Consider the following 21,979-nt stretch of genomic DNA (forward strand, 5'->3'; position numbering starts at 1 on the left):
CACCAACAGTAGGAAGCTACCAGCAACATGACTGATTCTTCCTTAGTTATAGGCTTGCCGCCTGAAGATGGCAGCACTGTCAACAGCTTGATATTGAGGAGTCCATGGGGACTGTAACCCAAGAGCAGGTATGGAGTAGAGGAATAATATAAATTTATTCTGATAATGTATGCTTATTTTGCTAACCCCATGATGCTAAAAGCTATGTAGCCAGATACTACATTTCCCAACAGTACAAGAACAAGCCTAAGGTAGTACTTAATGATGTCCAGAACAGAAACGGTCTTTCGTGGTTGCTTGTGGCACGTTTATAGAGTGACCCACAGACAGGCTTTTTATTGTGTGTACTCGTATGTCCATTTGATTTCCCAACTTCATTGACTGAGAAAGAACCAGCAATGCGCCTCCAGCAGGAGCTTCAGCGGTCCCCTGGAAGACCATCAAGACATGACCATTTGCAGTGGTACTTTGTGCCTTTTGATAGGTGAAATGCGGTGTCCACTATTGCAGGTCACAGTGTCCTCTTTCAGATTTTGAAGCCTGTGTCTATTGACGCAAAGCTGGGATTGCTGAAGCAGAACGGCATAAACTCCACACAAAACAGCAGGGCCTATTCACAAACTACATTTTGTAGCACATTTTGAAGTACCACAAATATACTACAAAATACTATATACAAACTTAAGTGTGGAATTCATGTCTCTGCCGCTCTTATTTTTTTCTGTTTGGAGATCTCTGCCTCGCCTATGGAGTCTCCTCACCTACAGGTGTATGTTTTAGTAGTACATGTGGGAGGTGCAGAGGCAAGTAGTTTGGAAATGGGCAATACCTACAACTACAGAGGATGGGGCATAGGAAAGGACGTGCACTCAGCCACAAACAAGTAAGCCCATTGCTATTCACAAACAACATTTCTGAAGTTACTACAGCCAAAAAGGGGACCCAAAACGGTATCAACTTACTCCAGCTCAGAGAGGAAGTAAGTCCAGCAACATACATAACCAACCACTGGTACCACAACATCCTCCCACAGACAATAATGGAGGTAGGGACCATTAAGTTAATTTACAATAATATTTAACATGAACAATTTTTTACCATTTTTTGGACCTTAATGAAATCTCTGTATGGTAAAGTATGGCGGAAATTAAAAAGGTTTATTACATTTGAAAAAAAGTTAGCAAAATATCGTTATGTTAAATAGTATTGTAATTTAATTATATACATTTATTTTAAATGCTGAACAAAAAGTACTGCAGCACTAGCTGCTTAATTTTGAATTAAATCTTTCACTTAAAGATATTAAATTAAATAAACCTGATTTTTCTTAAATTAGAATTAAAAAATAAATTTCCAACCAAAGTGTAAAAAATATTTTTTATGATGCAAAAGTGATGTACAGATATATAATTTCATTATATTTTAATAAAATCCAATCTTACATTAATGTTTACATTCTAAAAAGGATGCTAAAATATTTAATAATTAAATAATTTGTTTTTATTTTTACATATATATTTTAAGAAAAAATATATGTATTTATACTTTTAGATAGTTTACATAATTCAGTTTATTTTAACTTTACTTTTTATGGGGTTTTATTTTAAGTCCCAGCCTCCTTTTTATTTCTATGGGAAGCTGTTGCAGTGGTTGGAAATGTGTGGTGCTGGACTTACTAGCGTTTCTTTTTGAAAGTCGTAACTTACACTTGTATGCTTGACTCTACCCCCTTTTTTCAAAGTAACTTTATACTCGGAATTTGTGAATAGCCAGAAGTAGCAAACCTATTCAAAAGTTAAGTAAAGTTACACCTCTAACGTATTCACAAGTGTAAGTTACCTTTGTGAATAGCCACGTATGTGCTTAATTTGTAAAATAATATGCATCGTGGCCCAAAGGTTTTCCCAATGCACATGCATTTTCTGGGTGTTTTGACCTTTTCTGTTATATATTGTGCACTCCATTTTGCCTAACTGATCCTCATTGATCCTTATAGACACTAAAACATAAGGTTCATTTTGTCACTTGTTTAAATCAATCGACATTCTAAATTTATGCAGAATCATAATGATCCTGAATTGGTCCATGGTTAGGGTGTTGCTTGACTACTACTGTTTATTGTTTCCACATTGATATTTGTAATTCAGCCTTTATAAATTTAAAGTACAAGTCCCAGAACTCAGTGAAGAAAATATAATATGATTCAATAGGGTACTTCAATGCCATACGTCCACTTGATATTTGTTTTGGATGGGAATGTAAATCTAATTCTAGCCAGACCAATGCACACCAGTTCCACATTACCGGGTGCTTCAGACAGAAGCATGCAGGAAATACAGTACTGGGCTGACTTACCCTGCCTCTAATCAGCCAATGGAAGGCAAGCCAGTGACCCTCGCTTCTTGGGGCTGTGGCGGGACCTGTGAGAGGCCTTTTGTTCCAATAAGGTCACTGCCCATTTGGCACAACAGCAATGCCAATAATCTCTTGTTGACTCTCACAATTATTATTGCTGATAGAGAAATTATTTCATGCTGCTCGTATGGAAGTCTGTCTGCTTCACAGTAAATGAAGTCACGAATATAAGGATGTCAGTGAAGTTTAAGTTTTCTAAAGTTCTGACCCTGAGCCCTGTTCAAATTAAGCACTGCAATTTTGTCACTCAGATTTGTGCACATAGCCTATAGTGCATGAACACTTTATTCAGAAATTACATTTATGTACTGTACGGGACTATAGTGCAACATATATTTATATGTTGCACTATAGTTCCGCATTTATGTACTGTACATTTATGTACTATGCAACATATATTCCAAAATATCAAACCCGGCATTCCCAGTTACTTCCACCGTAACAGAGTCGGTGCGAGTTGCGGATGCCAAAATCCACCATAAACATTAAAAAACGGCGCTGTACCCTGAATTACGTACACCAAGGAACTCGCACTCCACAGCTAGTTTGTTTGCAGAAATAGTTTGTTCAATCTAATAAATAAACTATTTCTGGAAAAAAACTAACAAACTAGCCGTGGAGTGCGAGTTCCTTGGTGTCCGTAATTCAGGGTATGGCACAGTTTTTGAATATATATATATATATATATATATATATATATATATATATATATATATATATATATATATATATACACATACATATATATAGATATATGTGTGTGTGTGTATGTGACATTTAAATGGCTGGTCCTTAGAATTTCGGTTAATGAGGGCTAAATGTCTCATATCTTTCTTGGGCACAAAAAATATTGTGTAGCTGAACACAGCTGCACCTATTCAATGTATTTGACACGCAGCTCAGAGGCATGCATGCATGCAAGATGCTTTCTCTTGTGTCAACTACAAGTTGGCATGAGTAAAAGAAGGCACATGAGAGCACAATGCCAGTGAATTCTTTCATTGAGGTGTGAAAACAAGCACCTTCTCCCCATTTTCATTTGCACCAAGTGTGATCTCTATGCCTTCTCACATGTGCATTTGAAGAGTGACTCCTGCCAGGTGCCTTCAGAAATATGCTTATACTCAAATTTCCACTTGTTTCTATATGTATTAACTGTGTTTTATTTAACACGTCACATTGCAGTTACTACAGATCCACGAGAACAAAAATGTGGATGGGTCAAAACGCAAAAGAGGTGAGGGTAAGTAGTGCCCAATCAAATGCAAATTGATACACCATGATCTAGTGTTTCTCTATTGCAACTCAGGTCATCACCAGAGGTCACAAAAGGTCAGCATAGATGCTCTGTCTTTAGGATTTTTTTTAACTTGAGGCTATGATATCATAAATGTCAATAAAGCAGCAGCAAGAGCTAGATTTATAAAAAGACAAAAAAAACTAAAAGTTTAAAGCCTAGAAGGAAGCATGATACTACACTTCGGACCTCATTATGAGGTTGCCAGAATTTGGTGGGGCAGTCTCTGAGTCTGAATGGTATCCCCTCACAAAATTCCAGCAATCATACGTTTTTGCCACAAAATGAGCAGTAACCACACAGACCTGGAGACAGTGGGACATTTACTGTGTGGTTTTCCCTGATTCCAGTTTCCACCTGCTATGTACTAGTGTAACATCTCTGAAAAAGTTTTTGGGGTGATGGGAGGGTCCAGTGAGACAAAAGGGGGTCAGGGTAGGCTTCAACCTGTCCAGTGCAGGGAGCATTTTTGTTCCCCCCATGATGCTGCAGGAGTTGGGTGGTGCCACACTGTTCAGTTCCCCACAGCCACTGCAGCACATGAAGACAGTTGCAAGTATGTGGACCTGGAGTTATTGGGTTCAGAAATTGTGGACCCGATAATTCTGGACTCAGAGACAGTTGTAATTGAGGATACAATAATTCCACCCAGAGGTATCACTCCAAGTGCAACTGCACAATTCACAATGACAGCCTAAGATCCAATTCTAAAATCAGTAAAGAGAGCAGTGCCATTTGTAAGACTTTAAGGAAACGTTGGCATTTATTCACGGCAGAGGACAGTCTTAAAGATTTTAATTGGGAAAAACCTACCCTCATATGTGATCAAAGCAGACCAGAATACAGAAAGAAAGAGGAGACATGGCTTACTTCATTACCGGCATGCTACAGTTGCAAACACTGATAATCAACCGTCAGCCTCAAGACGTGTGTCTTTAGGAATATTCTCAACTCTAGGTTGTTTGGTTCTACTGTAAGTCGGGGGAGATGGAAGCCCAGATGTCTGCCTCCGTTTTTGTGGTGTTAAAATGTTTTTTTGATGAGTCTTTTTACAGGCTTGTTGATCAAAAGTTCATAGCAGAGATGTAAATAGGAGTTAAGCTTTTTAGATACTTGGGCCCTTAGTTCCTGTTGGCAGAGAGGACTTTGAATTTGACCTTGGATTCCACTGGAAGCAGGCAGCTTTGAAGGCCGGATTTGCACAGTCAAGTGTTTCAGGCAGAGTTTGGTTGAGTAAATTGGTTATCTTTGAAGATTGTCAGTGAGTCTGTTTGAGACCAAATCTAGTTGCAGTAATCTGGATACCATTTACCAAGGCCTTTGTCAGCTCCAGCCAATGCATGAGTGGGGGAAGGCTCCCTAACATAGACAGTTGTTGGTTAACACCTCTGGTTATGACGTTGATTTATGGAACTAACCAAAGATCTGTGTTGAATGTTACTTAAAATATTCCTTGCTTCATCTGAGGTGTTTGGGGGGTGTACAGTTACATAGTTACATGGAGAGAGGTGGAGGGTGTATTCCCAAGCAGGACCTCCTACTTAAGCACAGAAATTACACAAAAATGCTTTAGAAGTAAGTGGATTCTGGTACAGAGTTGTTGCATTCACAAAGTCCTCACCTACGGGGTCAAAAATATATTTGAGAGGTCACCTCACCCACAATTTATCATGCCATGCTTCTTCCTCGGAAACCTCCCACACCAGAATAGGATAATGCCACTCTGGGAGACTCAACTAAAAGTGGGAGTTCTTGGATATTCTTTTCTTCATGACAATTGCAGGGGGTCCAGATATCGTGGTCCCCAGCACTGGGTTACCGCCAGCCTTTCCAGGGTGATGTCCCCGCCATCGAAAAACTGTCAAAACCGGAGTCGAGATCAGCACGGTGGTGCTGAGTTCAGCGCCTCTGTGCCTGACCACAAGTCCAACCGCCATCAGCCTGTCGGGAACCATGTTCCAGGCGGTGACTGGACTGCCAGGGTCATAATGTGGCACTGCGAATCTGGTGGCCCTTGAACTGCCAGGCTCATAAAAAGGCAGGAAGACACCATGTCTTTCTTTTTTTAAATAATCCTAAGATATGTGGACACATTAATATAGTTTTGTGAAGATTGTAAAAATGGACATACGTGGAATCAGGCAAACGGACTTTGACAACATAAATTCACGGCTTTCTATTTTTGTATCCAACAGTTAATGCAACTGTAGCTGAGAGTCAACAATCACTATTGAAGTATAGGCAATCCCAAGATACATGGGGTCATAAATGATGTAGTGCTTAGATTGTCAAAAAAGACTCACATAGAGTCATGTAAATGGACTCAGACAGCATAAATTTGTTGTTTGCAAATTGAGTATCCCTTTGTTAATGAAACTGTAACTAGGCATAAACAATCACTTATTGTAGTACAGGTAGTCGTTTTTTTATTTTTCAAAAAAGGCCAACAGGGGTTGGTGCAGCATTCAAAACCTAGGCCCATATTTATAGTTTTTTTGCGCTGCATTTGCGTCATTTTTTGACCTCATATATCCTTGGATTGACTGCACTTCAGTTGGCTCTCTGCTAAAGGAGCGTTAACTATTGGATACAGAAATCGGTTGCCACAAATTTATGTTGTCTAAGTCAAAGCATATTTCCATTTATGTCCGTTTTTACAATCTGTGCAGAACTATACTGATCTATCCACATATCCTGCGGTTATTTGAAAAAAAGATATATATGTTGTCTTAGCCTGTCTGCATTGTTCCTTAGCCCGAGTGTGAGTACCAATATATGGACGATATATATCGGCAGTGGCATTACACAGCTCGCTCATTACCAGCCGACACCACCGACACCGACACAGCTGCCCGCAACCTCAGGCAATGGATCGACAATTGCGCCAATGCTCTCGCCCGGATCAAGAAACTCTCCTACAACTGCGCTGCCAGAAAGGCCACCTGGTTTACCACCGACCTCCGGACCTCCAAGCAGACTTGCCGAAAACTCGAGAAAAAGTGGCGTCAAGAACAGACACCGGCCACCCACACGGCCCTCAAGAACGCCATCCGCAAGCACCACCAGCTCATCCGGACCACCAAGAGGTCCTCCTTCAAGGAACGAATCGACAACAACGCGCACAAGAGCAAGGAGCTCTTCAACATCGTGAAGGAACCCTCCAACCCCAGCTCCAGCACCAACGACATCCCACCTTCGCAAGACCTCAGCGACTCCCTTGCCACCTTCTTTCACAGCAAGATCGCAGACATCAACGACAGCTTCAATACCAACATCCCACCGGCAGTCGCCAACACCTCAGACTCACTGCCCCCCAGCCACATCAACCTCCTACTCTCCTAGACTCACGTCAGCGACGATGACACCACCAAAGTCATGAACACCATTCACTCCGGTTCACCATCTGACTCCTTCCCACACCACATCTTCAACAAAGCGAGCTCCATCATCGCCCCCCAACTCCGGATGATCATCAACAGCTCCTTCGAGACCGCCACCTTCCCAGAAAGCTGGAAGCACGCCGAGATCAACACCTTACTCAAGAAACCCAAGGCGGACCCAAAGGACCTCAAAAACTACTGGCCCATCTCCCTGCTCCCATTCCCGGCAAAGGTCATCGAGAAGATCGTCATCAGGCAACTGACCCAACACCTTGAGTAAAACAACACTCTGGTGCCGTCCCAATCCGGTTTTCGCAGCAACCACAGCACCGAGACCACCCTCATCGCTGCCACCGACGACATCAGGACCCTCCTGGACAAAGGCGAAACCGCAGCCCTCATCCTCCTTGACCTCTCGGCCGCCTTTGACACCGTCTGCCACCACACCCTGCGCACACGCCTCCATGACGCTGGGATCCACGACAAAGCCCTGGACTAGATCACCTCCTTCCTCACCGGCAGAACCTAGAGAGTCCGCCTCCCTCCTTTCCGATCTGAAGCCACCAAGACCATCTGTGGCGTACCACAATGCTCTTCCCTCTGCCCGACCCTCTTCAACGCCTACATGGCACCGCTCGCCAAAAGCATCCGATCTCACAACCTCAACATCGTCTCATACGCCGACGACACCCAGCTGATCCTCTCCCTCACCAAGGACCCCTCCACCGCCAAAACCAACCTCCACGAAGGTATGAAGGCCGTCGCCAACTGGATGGAGAACAGTCGCCTAAAACTGAACTCGGACAAGACAGAGGTCCACATCCTCGGCCCCACCCCCTCCGCCTGGGACGCCTCCTGGTGGCCGACCACACTGGAAGCTGTACCGACACCCACCAACCATGCACGCAACCTGGGTTTCATCCTTGACTCATCGCTCTCCATGACCCAACAAGTCAACGCCGTCTCATCCTCCTGCTTCAACACCCTCTGCGTGTTCTGCAAGATCTACAGGTGGATCCCTACTGAAACCAAAAGGACAGTTGCCCAGGCCCTTGTCAGCAGCAGACTGGACTATGGCAACGCTCCCTACGCGGGAACCACACCCAATATCCAGAAAAGACTGCAACGAATACAGAACGCCTCCGCACGCCTCATCCTTGACACTGGCTCCCCGCCAACAAAAGGATCACATTCAAGCTCCTCACCCACGCCCACAAAGCACTTCACAACGCCGGACCAGCATACCTCAGTGATCGACTCACCTTCTACACCCCGAACCGACAGCTTCGGTCTGCCGAACTCGCCACCGTCCCACACATCCACAGAGCAACAACGGGCGGCAGATCATTCTCCTACCTCACTGCCAAGACCTGGAACACCCTCCCCATCCACTTACGACAGACCAAGGACCTACTGACCTTCAGGAGACACCTCAAGACCTGGCTGTTCGAGCAGTAGCAGCTCCCCTCCCCCAAGTGCCTTGAGACCCTCACGGGTGAGTAGCGCGCTCTACAAATGTACTGACTGATTGATTGATTGATTGATTACTATCTGACGCTTTATTTTCAAGAGCCCGTTTTTATGTTGAGATCTACTTACAAGGCAATTGTCACCTCAGATTGTCTCTTTATATAAGTTATCCAATACACTTTTTTGAAGGATAGTGCCTGCATTTATACATATTTTGACAACCTGAAACATAAACAGCAAGCCTCTGTTTTACCTTATTATGCTATCTATTCATAAAAGAATAAGAATAATAAAAATGTATTTGTGAGTTTTTTAACCATGCATCCAGTGTGCCACTACAGTTGAGTTGCCCCCCCTCTCTGATCTATGATGCCCTGTTGTATCATAGAATAGTGTAAGTCTCAATCGCAAATGTGTGACTGTATTTTTAGCACTTGCATGAAAAAAACCTTTTTATATTACAGTACGTGTTCACATACAAGAACCATACACCTTTTTATAGAGCTTTGAAGTGTCCAGAATGGGGTGAGTATGCTGAGATATAATGTTATATTCAGAAACATGTTAAGTATACATGGAATAGAAATTATCATTGAAATATAACTCTTATGAAAAGTCTTTATTTGTGTTTATTATTTTTCTGCATTTTAATTTTATTCCTACCTAAAGATATCACTACTGAGTTACAGTAAAAAGGTATGAGGGCTGTATGCCTCATGTTTTTGCATGGGATGTAAGAATCATCCAGGCTGTCGATCTGTACAGGCATGTTAATCGATCAGAACATGCTGGCAGTTACAGGTGATTAGGTGAACCATTATTCCTCACACTTGCACCACATTGTTTTGTTTTTAAGACATACTAAGGGTACCCATAAATAAAAGGAAATTTATTGGGTATAATATTTTGAACACATTATTTGGACTCTTGAAATAGTCCTGAAAAAATAATATCTACGAACTCCCACTTTTGGTTGAGTCCACCAGAGTGGCATTATTCTGCTCTGGTGTGGGGGGAGGGGGGTTTCCTAGGATGAAGCATGCCATGATAAGATGTAGATGTGGCGGCCTCTCAAATAACTGTTTTTGTGATCCTGTAGGTGAGGACTTTGTTGATTCAAAAGGTTTTACCAGAATTAACTTACTGCTCAATCTTTCTTTGTGATGTATGTGTTTGGAGGGCACCCCATGCTTTCAGACCAATAAAAAATAAGCATGTCACCAACTAACACACAGAACCAGGATTCTTTTTGAACTGTTCAATCTGTGAAAGTTTTTTTTCTGGGGGAATTTAAGCCCGAATCCTTATTTGAGTGTTGTTTGTGTACATCTGCCAATGCAGTTAATGACATTCTGGCATTTGTGCCTGCGGGACCATCTGTACATTGAATGGTATGGGTGGGAGTGAGGTTCCCTTGGGCTCCACTAATCGCTCTTCGTACAGCCCAATATGTCTTTAATAATTTCCAATGAACCTAAGTGTCTAGTAAATTTCTTTCCTTTATCCAGGATGAAGAAAAGATCTTCTCTAAAGTTCACCAGTGCTGTCTCGGTATCCTACGTCAGCCTAAGGTCTGCCTGTAGGTCAAAGCAGATGTTTGCATTCAAAATATTGTCAAAGAGGGTTAGTCACGTTCTCCTCTAGGATTTTTCTGTCTAGTATGTTAGAACTTGATCTGTAGCTTGCCAAATCATGTGGGTTTGTCGTGAGCTTCTTCAGGAGGGTCTGATGATGGCAATACTTTCACTAGCACAACTGATTATATGTGCTTGCACGACTGTACAATATGTTTTGCAACTTCCAAGCAAGCACTGCGTGTCGGTGCCACTCTCTCTGTTGCGCGCTCTCTCACACACACACACTCTCTCTCTCGCTCTCTCTCTCTCTCTCACACACACACACACACACACACTCTCTCTCTCTCTCTCTTTCTCTCTCGCTCTCTCTCAATATTGCATTTGTTACTGAAAACTGGAGTCCACGGCCAATCTAGTATCTAGTTTTCTTGGCATGTTCTTGTAGATGAACTTACCACTCTATTGATATGTAATGTTCACTTGTAGCGCTTGAACTCCTGCCAGAAGGCATACCTCTGGTCTGCTCAACAACTAACTACAGCAGTATCAGTCTTATGCCTCAGTAAGTATGTTGGTGTATGTTCTGAATATTACTGCCTGCCCTAAGTTGGCCTTTGGCACTCTTATTCCGCAGAGTCGAAAGGGCAGCTTTGCAGTGTAAACTTTTTATAAAGCAATGTATCCCCTTGCTCTTTTTGTAAGACAGCTACAATTTACAGAACACATCTATTTTATTATAGATCCAAGTCATAACTGATTCCTGATTAACGGAAGTTGGTGGGTAGAGAATGAGGGTAAGCTTAGTAAGTCATTAGTGTGACAGTGTAGTTCCCTAGGAGCAGGGGTATTCAACATAGGACCAGGAGGATCAGTACTTCAAGGTAAGCACTGAGAATATAAATGAATTAAATTTTTATCCTTTTCCTGTGCCTTTATTTTATCTGGATAGCCTGAAAACCTGACATGGGTCTGGCCCTTCTTCTGGATCTATACTGAACATCCTTGCTTACAATCTTGTCTCAAACAAACTAGCATCTGTGCCACGCATGGTCAATATGCATTCATACTCACCTCACTCCCTTCATGTCTCTGTATAAGGCCTTATTCAGGACATATGGTGCATCTTCTAGGGTGCAGGCCACATATCGAAGAAGGTGAGGCCCCCTCTCTGCCGTAGGGGGACTCTGCTCCAGAAGCCCAATACTTGCACTGATCTTCTTTTTGTTTCCATGAGATTCAGAATCCTGTGTGGAGAAATCTGTTGGTTACCAAATGTTATGTCACCCCTTTGAACCCATGCGTACCTGCACGGCTATCTAAGATGTGTTCCAATGGCTGGCTAGGAAATGGTAAATGCTAGATCTCCTTAAATCATGGAGAAATTGAACATGGCTTTGTTTCTGGGCTACCTTGTTGTTGAGAGAAGTCCCTAACCTCTTTGGAGTGCAGTTCATTAAAAGCTGATATTGAAGTTACTTTATTAGTAAGAGTGGTTCCTGCACAGATAGTCCATTCCTTTGCAAGGATCTAGGCCATAATTGTAATGTGGGTGTCAGGTGCCTAACCATGGGAGATATGGTGTGCGATATCTGGGAGGGACAGAGGTATGTGAAATAAGACAGAAGGGTTTGTGATAGGACAGAGGTGTGTGTGTGATGAGACGAATAGTGGTGTAATATGAAAGAGGAATGCGTGATGACACAATGGTGTGATAGGATGCAGGGATGTGCAACAGGGCTGTCCCCAGTGGTGTATGTTTTCTGGTTATGACAGATGCTGCTGGGCACACCCACCTTGTAAAGTGCCTGGAAGGTAGCTTGGTATATGGGCTCTAGGCTTCCGCCACTTCTCTCAGCAGCTCTCTGGATCTCATGCAGCCACTTGCGCCGTGCAGATCCACGCATGCGCTCGGTTTGTGTTCGCTCAATGCTCGCAGTCAGGAACTCCACCAGGCTCTGGAAGACCTCCTCCTCTGTGCCCGGAAGCTCCTCCATGAGGGATTCAAGGAACCGCTGGAAACCTCTGGAGTTGATCTTCACTGCATCATCACGGCAGACCTGGGCAGATTTGAGACGTTCCCGTCCTGGTTGTAATGTAAGAACATGACAAGGGTTTTTGCTGTCAAAGAGAATGCTATATTTTTATTGTTCTAGCCACTGAGTTTGAGCACTCATACTGTCTGCCTATGTGCCACTGGCCTCTCACGAACTATGCTCATGAGTCCCACGTGTACACATATTCAGGCAAGGTGCCATAATTCCCCACGTGTCCCAAATTCCTCATACATCTTCCAAGCCCCGAACACATTACACCTATGAGTCACAAGCTCCCACACTGTCTGACCATGTGCCCCATTGAAGCTCCTCACAATATCATATGATCCTCATACTGTTTCTATATCTCAGCTCCTCACAATCTGGCCATACATGTTCAATGATCCTAATACTGTCTAGTCATGTTCCTGAAGCTCATCACCCGTTCTGTGTGCCCCAAACCTGTCATACTGTCAATTAGCCCCAATGATCTTCACACCATCCGCTAGTCACAAGTGTCTCGTATTACCTGTCCCCGTGCCTCGGGCCTTCTCACACTAGTGAAAAGCTGTTGTAGGGGAAGTGGGAGTCAGGCAAGGAGAAATTAATGAAAGTTCTCTATCTTTTATTCACAAACACTTATTTTAGCATAAGAGGAAGGAAGAGACTCTGAAATAAGAGTTGGCTTTAGTCTGTGAGTCTTCGTACGTTTCATTGACCCTGACAACCTGGGCACTTTGATTTCATAAATCAGCATGAAGTCACGATGGACCAAGTGTTAAGTATCAGTGGCGAGGCCTCATGTTGGGGAATGTGTACCGGTCTAGATGCTACATGTTGCGGAGGGCTGATATGAAGTATGTTGTCAAGTTTCTGGAGTCCACATCTGGAGCATCAAGTTGAGCCTTGGATGCCACAACTGAAGTAGTGTGACCTGATTTAGAATCCTCATCTGGAGTGTTACATCGATTTCAGAAGGTCACATTCAGGGTGTTATTTCGCGGTCAGGAGTTCAGACTTGGAGCATCATTCCCGCTTCTGAGGCCGCTATTTGGAGCATTATATCCAGTTCTCGAGGCCTCATCTGTATTAATATTCCAATTCAAGAGGTCACAGCTGTAGTGCTGCGTCCAGCTGCAGAGTCAGCATGTTTTGCATCCTTTTCTGGAGACCACAGACGTTTACATATGGGGTACTGTTCTATTCTGGACACTACATGTGTCCTCTGAGGCAACACCTGTGTCAATATGTAAAAACCACATCTGGTGTATCGTTTTCAGTCCCACAGGTCACGTCTGAAGTATTATGTTCTGAAGGCTCTATCTCCCTAACGATAAAGGCTGCTGAGAGACTGTCCAGATTGTGCAATTGTGATGATGAAAAGCTAAAAGCACATTCCCTCAAGCATGTTCAGGAGAGAAAAGTGTTGAAGGCTATAACCAAATACGCCAGTTCTGATGGGACTATTTAGTGATACACCATGTAAGTTAATATGAGCAATCCCCCTGCTCTCTGTTCCGTGTTCCTAACTTTTGCTCCAATGTGTTGTTACGAGCAAGGACCAAGTCTATTCAAAGAAGGCAGATGCCACCCCCAGAAAGGCGGTCTCCCTGTACTGACCAACAGGTAGTTATTCTGGGACTTGCAGTTGCATTTCCCAATCTATGCATGGCCCTAGATGTCCTGGATTGAAAAACCATAGACAGCAATAAACTTAGTTTTTTTAAGCTATGTGGAAAGATACCTCTTAAGGAATGGTGTCACATACTCCTGTAGGAATTAACTCTGTGGAAAGGGGTTGCAATTTCCACTGGACTTCGAGGCCATAGTGTGAGACACGGCGTATGGTGGTCTACAAATATCTTTGCGAAAATATTTTTCATGAAAACTATTGTGAAAGCGTAGGACAACTTCCCAGTAGTTGGAAAGATAATAAATTAATTAATGAATGAAGGACCGTGGCAGATACAACAAAGCAATCGTAGTTGGAACAAAAAGGAAAAGCTGAAGAGAAGAGTTTGCGCCCAGAGCAGGCAGATAACTGGCAGAATGGATTGTATTTATAATGCTTCTTTACCGGTCTGCAAAGGCAATTGCGTGTTTCTTTGAAATGCTGAGTGATGTGTAATCAGTGCTAGGTGGTGATACATCACTCTACCAGCAGAGGGCAATATGATTTATCCTGGAAAAAACTGCTCTGCGTAATTTAATATTACTTGTTTTTGAATTCTTTATTTAAGCATCTACCGCCTATGGAATACAACACTGGTATAGCAACGTGTCAATAACAGCTAGTATGATGGTATACGACAAAGATAGTAAGTTCCAAAGGCTATATACAGCACATAAAAGGAATAAAAAGCATTACTGCAACAGCAAATGGACCCACATCCAACTCGAATCCCTTCCAACTGTGTGCACAAATAAATGTAGTCCACGCCATTCTCATCTGCGGACACCAGGGACAGAAAGATGGTGTATGTAGGTGCATGCAAAGAGAAAGTACCTAACGTATACACAATACGTAGCCTCCCTATTTATACTCCCCCATTAGACATAGAAAACTATACCTTGAACCAAGGCTCCTTGCTCTTTCTCCCGTTCCAGCCCAATCCTGTACCTACTAATTCTCGAGAGACACCAGGGCCAGAAAATAATCCCAAATTCTCAAGAAGGCAGACAAATTGGTCATTAAGCTTATTAATAACTTAGTCACAAGTGGCAATTACCAATTCACTGAACAAGTCTTTCCTGACAGGTGGATGCAATTTAGCTACCACCAATGCCTTGGCAAACCATCTGCCCACCAGTGGTCATCCCCAGAATCCCCGAAAGACCATGCAACATAAATATGAACTCAATGAGAGAAAAGCCATACCCACAGCCAGTTTTAATTTCCTCGTGTACCCCTTTCCAATAACGGGCCAGCAACGAGCACAACGACAGAACACGTAGACGACAGAACACGTAGACGACAGAACACGTAGAATATCCCTCTTTGCCGACCTACACCGTGGGCAATGTGATTCAGGGTACCAACTAAAGCGGTGAATGCACTGCAGTGTCCATTGCCAATTGCAAAGGACCTTAAAAAAGCCCAGCTTGAATCTCGTCTCTCTCAGGCCTTCCCCCTAGGTGATCCGGAATAGGGATGAAATCTTGTGAGAGCCTCCCCTGCCAGTCTTCTAAACTCAGTAGTTGCAGGGACTAAGAGTAAGGGGTCAATGATCATTCTCTGCACTCTAGAGACCACCCTTCTTAAACTGACCCTCAGGTGTTGAGATAGAGTCTTTACAGGGAAGGGCGAGGTTGAGGATCATACAGTGAGGACCACAAGGCAGATTTAGGACAATGAAATAGCTTGATATAACACACTCTTGTTGTATGCCGAACTCAGTTACATGTCCTCAAAAGATTTAGGCCCATATTTATACTTTTTTAGCGCCGCATTTGCGTCGTTTTTTGACGCAAAATCAGCGCAAACTTAAAAAATACCATTTTATTGTTACTCTGCAATACTTAAACTAATTGTACTGTATGTCACTCCATCCTAGGCCACTCTAGTTTACTTTGCACCACTGTACTCTGTGCCACTCTAGGCTGCACCACTCTACTCTATGCCACTGTACTATACACCACTGCACTCCACACTGCACCACTCTATTCTGCTCTACACCACTCAACTATATGCCACTCTACTCTAAACCACTGTAATCTATGTCAAAGTACTAAACATTGCTTTACTCAAAACCAATTCTATCTACTCTACTAGAATGTACGCCAACTACTCTGCACCACTGCACTCTATGCTACAATACTCTACTGTGCAACACTCGATGCCACTACACTCTGTGCCACTGCATGCTATGCCACACGATTCTACTCCATTGCTCTCTGCTCCACTCTTCTCTGTGCCACTCTGCTCTGCAACACTCTACTCTACGCCTCAGCACTCTACACCACTGTACTTTAAGCCACTGCACTCTAAGCTACTGCACGCTGCACCACTCTACACCACTGTGCTGTCACTGCACTCTACGCCACTGTATCCTATTCTGCAACACGCCATTGCACCCTGTCACTCCACTCTACGCCACTCGAGTCTACTCTGCACTCCTGTACTCTAGGCCACTCTATGCTGCACCACTGTACTCTAAGCCAATGCACTCTATGCCACTGTACTATACACCACTGCACTCTACAACAGTCTGCTCTGCAACACTGAGCTCTCTGCCACTGAGCTATCCACCACTGCACTCTACACTGCACCACTCTACTCTGCTATGCACCACTCTACTCTATGCCACTGCCCTCTATGTGACTCTACTCTAAACCACTGCACTTTACGCCAAAGCACTAAACATCGCTTTACTCAAAACCAATTCATTCTACGCCACTGCACTGTATGCCAACTACTCTGCACCACTGCACTCTATGCCACTATACTCTCCTCTGCAACACTCTATGCTACTGCACTCTGTGCCACTGCATGCTACACCAGTGCACACTACACCACTGCATGCTAAGCCACTCTATTCTACTCCATTGCTCTCTGTACCACTCTTCTCTGTGCCACTCTATTCTAAAGCTCTGCACTCCAAACCACTGCACGCTATGTCACTCTACACCACTGAGCTGCCACTGCACTCTATGCCACTCTATTCTACTCTGCACCACTGTAATCTACACCACTCTACTCTGTGCCACTCTACTTTATGTCACTGCAGCCTACAACACTCTAATCTGCAAGACTGCACTCCCATCACGGAACTCAACGCCACTCTACTCTGCACCATGGCACTCTGTGCCACCGCACGCTACACCACCATATACTGTTGCACTCTAGGTCACTGCACTCTACACCACTCTACTCTTTGCCACAGCACTCTATTCTGCACCTTTCACTTCTACGCCACTCTAATGCACTCTAACCCACTATTTTCCCCACCACTCCAGGCCACTCTAATCTATTCTGCATCACTGCACTCTACCCTGCACCACTCCACTCCACCCTGCACCACTCCACTCCACCCTGAACCACTCCACTCTTTGCCACGTCACTATCCTCTGAAACAATCTACTCTGTGTTACTGCACTCTATGCCACTGAAGTCTACTCTGACCCCACTCTATGGCACTACAGTGCTATACTACACTACTCTGCGCCAATGCACTCTATACCACTTTATTAAAAGCCAATGCACTCTACGCCACTGCACTCTACAACAATCTACTCTGCACACTTCACTTTATGCCACTTTTTCTCTAGGCCTCTCTATGACACTACATTCTATTATACTCCACTCTATGATGCTCTACTCCATTTAACTCTACTCCACTCTATACTACTCCACTCTATACCATTCTACAACACGACTCCACTCTGCAATTCTCCATGCAACTCCCTCTATGCCACTCCATGCTACTTTACTCCATTCTATCCATGACATACTACTACACTTTACGCCATGACTCTCCTACACTACTCCACTCTATGCCACTCCACAACAATCTTCGCTGCTCTGCGCCACTCTACTCTACAACATTCTACTCCACTCTATGCCACTCCACTCTGCTCTACACCACTCCACAACACTAGGTTACTCCACAGCACTTCAATCAACCACAGTCTACTCCACTCTAAGCCACTCAACTCATCTCCACTGTATCCCCTTCCACTCTACAACACTATACTCCCACCACAACACTCCATGACACTCCCCTTCATTCTGTTCCACACAACTCTACTCAACACCACTCTACCCCTCTCCATAACATTCCACTCTACTTCATGACACCCCACTCCACGCTCCTTTACCCCACACATTTTTAGGCATGCTGAACAGCAGCCATGCTGGTGTACAATATGGCTAAAACATATTGGCAAAGTCAACAGCTCTTGCGTAGGCTAGACCTACTGGCTTTGCCAATGCCTGTTTGTCTGTAGTAACTATAGAAATGAAGTTTTTAAGTTAGCATGGCCTTACTCCCTTGTATGTGGGTTCCTCTCCTTCCCTAAAACCCTCCCTTGCCGTTCTTTAACCCCTCCTTAGTCTTCCCAAAATCCCTTCCTTTAGTGGTAAGTATTCCCCATTTTCCATTAACTACTCACTGTCTCTCCTACCTTTAGTACTAAAATATATATCTACATATGGATCAATGTTTGCTAATATTTACACTAGTACTCATGGCTCATTAGTAATGTTGCTGGAGGTGTTAGAACAAGCATAGAATGAGCAGGGATCTGCTTAGACTGTTGATTTAGGTATGAAATTGATAGGTAATTTTGAGGTGGTCTCTTTGATAGTTCTTAGTAATACCCAAGGGGGAGCAGGGGCTCTGGTAGCCTGGCAACTATTAGTTGTCATTCCTGGTCAAGATTGTGAAGACCTGCCTAAAATACCTCCACGGGTTGTGACACTTTAGGAGCATCAAAATCACAACTCAAAACAAAAAAGAGCCTGAAGGTTATGATCAAGAAAAGGCACCAGAAAGTAAGAAAAATCCGATAATGAAACAAAACTTCAGGGCCAGATCTCAGCTACAGCAGGAGTTAAGTAGTGGTGGATACAATATGAGGGACCATGAAAAAAATTAATAAGACAGATCGGTGTCAAAATTCTGATAACCGTTCTTTCTGTTCTTTGCAGGACTCTGTGGAGAGTAGGACAGGAAGGAGAGCCAGGACTGAGTATCATAGAATCGACAATTGCGTCAGAAAGAAAAGTGGAAGGGAACCAGCATGCAATGTTCAGCTTAGTGCGAAGAAAGAAGAGAAACGTTCTGACTCAAATGCTCATTTTTAAGAAAAAGAAAGTAGCTGGGTTGACAAAGAAAAAAGCATGTCTCCGAAACAGCGCACACCTCAGCAGAATGTGATTTAGGAAGTAGCGCTTCTGGACAGCACAGCGGAAGTAGCTATAGTCTGCCAGATTCTCAAAGAGCATTTAGTGTTGACTCCAACTTAAAAATATAAACAGTTTGAAACACCAGATGGACACATACATTCTCCGGATAAGGTCACGATCTAGAAATACAAACTGAATATTGCTCCAAATAAAAGTTGTATTCTGGTCACATTTGTCGGATGCCTATGACATAATTCATACAGAAGTTGATTACCCTCCATCATTTATAAGGGACTCACATCAAGGAGAGTAGGTAACAATACAAACATTTTCCTCCTCTGTACCTGAAGAAGTCAAAGGAAAATATGCATGTGAGTGGGTTTTAAAGCAGGCTCCGGCACTGTAAAAAACCAAGCAGGGTGGGACAAAGATTCTCTGCTAATTCCCTTATTCCCTTAGAGAGTAAGCCCCAAGTCCAGGCGCAGTATCTATTAATGCAGGGAGCTAAAATTGATATAAGGATCATTATAGACCTATTACAGTTGCAGTGTTAATAGTGTCTTGTCATTCAACCATGAACACACCTTTTTTTTCTGTGTTTAAGCCAGACAATTCATATAGAACAGTTTTAGATTATAGAAATTTAAAGAAACAGTACTGGACTGATGACAAATTTAGTTGCAAAGAAATATAAAATGACACTAGATATCTTGCACAGGTTCTTTAGACAAAATATAGCACCTGAATTGCAGTATCTAACTGTTTTCTCCTTTGCAAATTTCAGTACGCCGACACAACATTGATTCAGTTGTTTGAGAATAGCCCTGGGCTCATTGCAGCCTGAATAATGAAGATCTTACAAGAAGATCTAGAGGTGTCATAATACACATGATAATTTATCAGAACAGTTAAATAGGGTATAAAATAAACTTAAAAATTCTAAGATTCAATATCTTAATATGATTTTCAATGGATATGAAATATTCAGTGAGGGCAAAGGACTAGCACCACACTTCCTGCAGCAGTGTGCTAATTGACAACCTCCAAACACACTGAGAAAATTGCAACCCCTAATGGTTTTTTTTAACTTTTGAAGAGCTTACTTGCTACTTTATGCTGAGTGGGTTTTGCTCTTGCGTGAATGAATTACTCCTACATACTCTGAAAAAAAGTGGTCGCAAAGTGGTACAATGCATGCATTGTGCCACTTTGTAAATATGGTGCGGCGAAAATTGAGTCCTCGAGCCACGCTAGCGTAAAAAAAAAAAAAAAAGACACTTTTGGCACAAGGGGGCACTAGGGCCTTGTAAATCTGACCCTATGTGTGTTCTGGGAGTATGCTATACTTGCATTCATTCCATCAGGAGTCAAATGGTGTGGTAGAGTGAGCCAGTGGTATACATAAGCAAGCCTGGGCTGGTAGGACATTGGATTCAGGATCGTTTGGGTAGTTTCATAACCTGTATAGGGTTCAGAGAGCTCTAAATAACTTGCATAGAGCAGTATTAGGGAGCCAAACCCCATAACAGATTTTCCCTGTGTTTACACCTAATCGTGATTTCTCTGGAAGGGTGCTGAAGTAAAAAACTGATTCATCTGATCCTGTTTCACAATTGAATTTGTAACAGAATATTTAAGAAATTAAAGAGACCCTCTCCAATGGAAAGAACTCTGCCAAAGAAGTTAAAGCTGCTTATGGGTGGCTCCCCAAAGAGCAGTACTAGTTTGGGAATGGACCTCCCTGACAGGCAAGTCTTTGGACCATCTCACAGACTACCTTTTTCAATTCTTGGGGTAGAAGTAACACATACTGTAATCCCGCGATCACTTCTCAGTGCAAAGAAAAACAAAAAGGTGTTGATCAATCACATTAAAAAGTACCATATGGCCTATACTCTTCAGTGACCAATGACAAAACCAAAGTGCCTCTAGATTATGCCAATTAATCCTCTTCCCATTACGGAAACTCCTCAAGAAGAGTACAGCTATGTTGAAATCAGTGGTCTAATTCCGGAGGTAGAGAATAATGCTGTATTTCCAGCTGCCTACCCTTCATCAAGTACTGATCTGGAAGTAGAACATGCATCATCTTATATAAATGAAGCTGCTGCAGCTATACTGGTCGTCACTTCTGCGACTACAAATGCAATCTTATGAGTACCGATGAAAAAATGTATATCAATTGAAATGATACAGATGCAAGACATTTCACTGTTTGGAAATGAACTCGATCCAGATCCTAAAATGGGAGCTATTTTTCTTATGTCTTTCCAAGAAGCACAAGAGACGTCCACTTTTGTGTTTAGCCGATGCCACAGATAGATTCTTACTGGTTGCTGTGGTCATGACAGGTATAGCCAACCCCCATGGACCTATATTTGGATAGTTGCTGCAGAATCATTTCTTTTGTGGTTTACTATGCTAATTATAATCTTGCTGATAGTGTATGGGCATTATCTCACTGAATGTTCAACATCTTCTCCTATGGTTCAGGAATCAAAGCCACTTTCTTCTTCTCACAGAGCTAACATTGATTACCATGCAGTTAATATTACTGTGTACCCGTTACTCTTCTTGTTCAATCGTAAAAGATGCTTGATCAAATTTGGGGTCCTACAGAAATGATTCAAATGTTCTATGTTTTAAGAATATCATTGTATGACATGGTCACTCCAGGTTCTTTTGCAAGTTCATAAGACATCAATGTTATAAAACAACTGATGACTGACTTAAGTTTGTATGCTTCATTGGACAATGAAGATCTGCATCTCGATGCAGAGAATCCTCAGGAGATATCCTATTTCCATCATTATGGACATAATTACGTTCATCAGTCTAGCAGCTCAAAGGAAGTATATAATTGTACACAGTCGGACTGTTGCGGGGCCCTCTTCCACTCTGATTAACACTCCTTAAAGTTTTCAGAAAATGTTTTTCCCTCGTAACATAAATGACAGATC

General features: G+C 43.0%; 1 protein-coding gene across 2 annotated transcripts in view; it reads right to left on the minus strand.

The window, feature by feature from the left end:
• Positions 1-21,979, minus strand: part of EFCAB5 (EF-hand calcium binding domain 5) — a 207,129-nt gene that overhangs the window by 48,266 nt on the left and 136,884 nt on the right. For both annotated transcript variants that reach the window (XM_069226262.1, XM_069226263.1), the window contains exons 13-14: positions 11,933-12,222; positions 11,211-11,383 (exon numbers count right to left, since the gene is read on the minus strand). In XM_069226262.1, coding sequence (XP_069082363.1) covers positions 11,211-11,383; positions 11,933-12,222 — 463 coding nt within the window. The remainder of the gene's footprint in view (positions 1-11,210; positions 11,384-11,932; positions 12,223-21,979) is intronic.

Source organism: Pleurodeles waltl, chromosome 3_1 (assembly GCF_031143425.1).
Source record: "Pleurodeles waltl isolate 20211129_DDA chromosome 3_1, aPleWal1.hap1.20221129, whole genome shotgun sequence".
In the NCBI taxonomy this organism is placed as follows: domain Eukaryota; kingdom Metazoa; phylum Chordata; class Amphibia; order Caudata; family Salamandridae; genus Pleurodeles; species Pleurodeles waltl.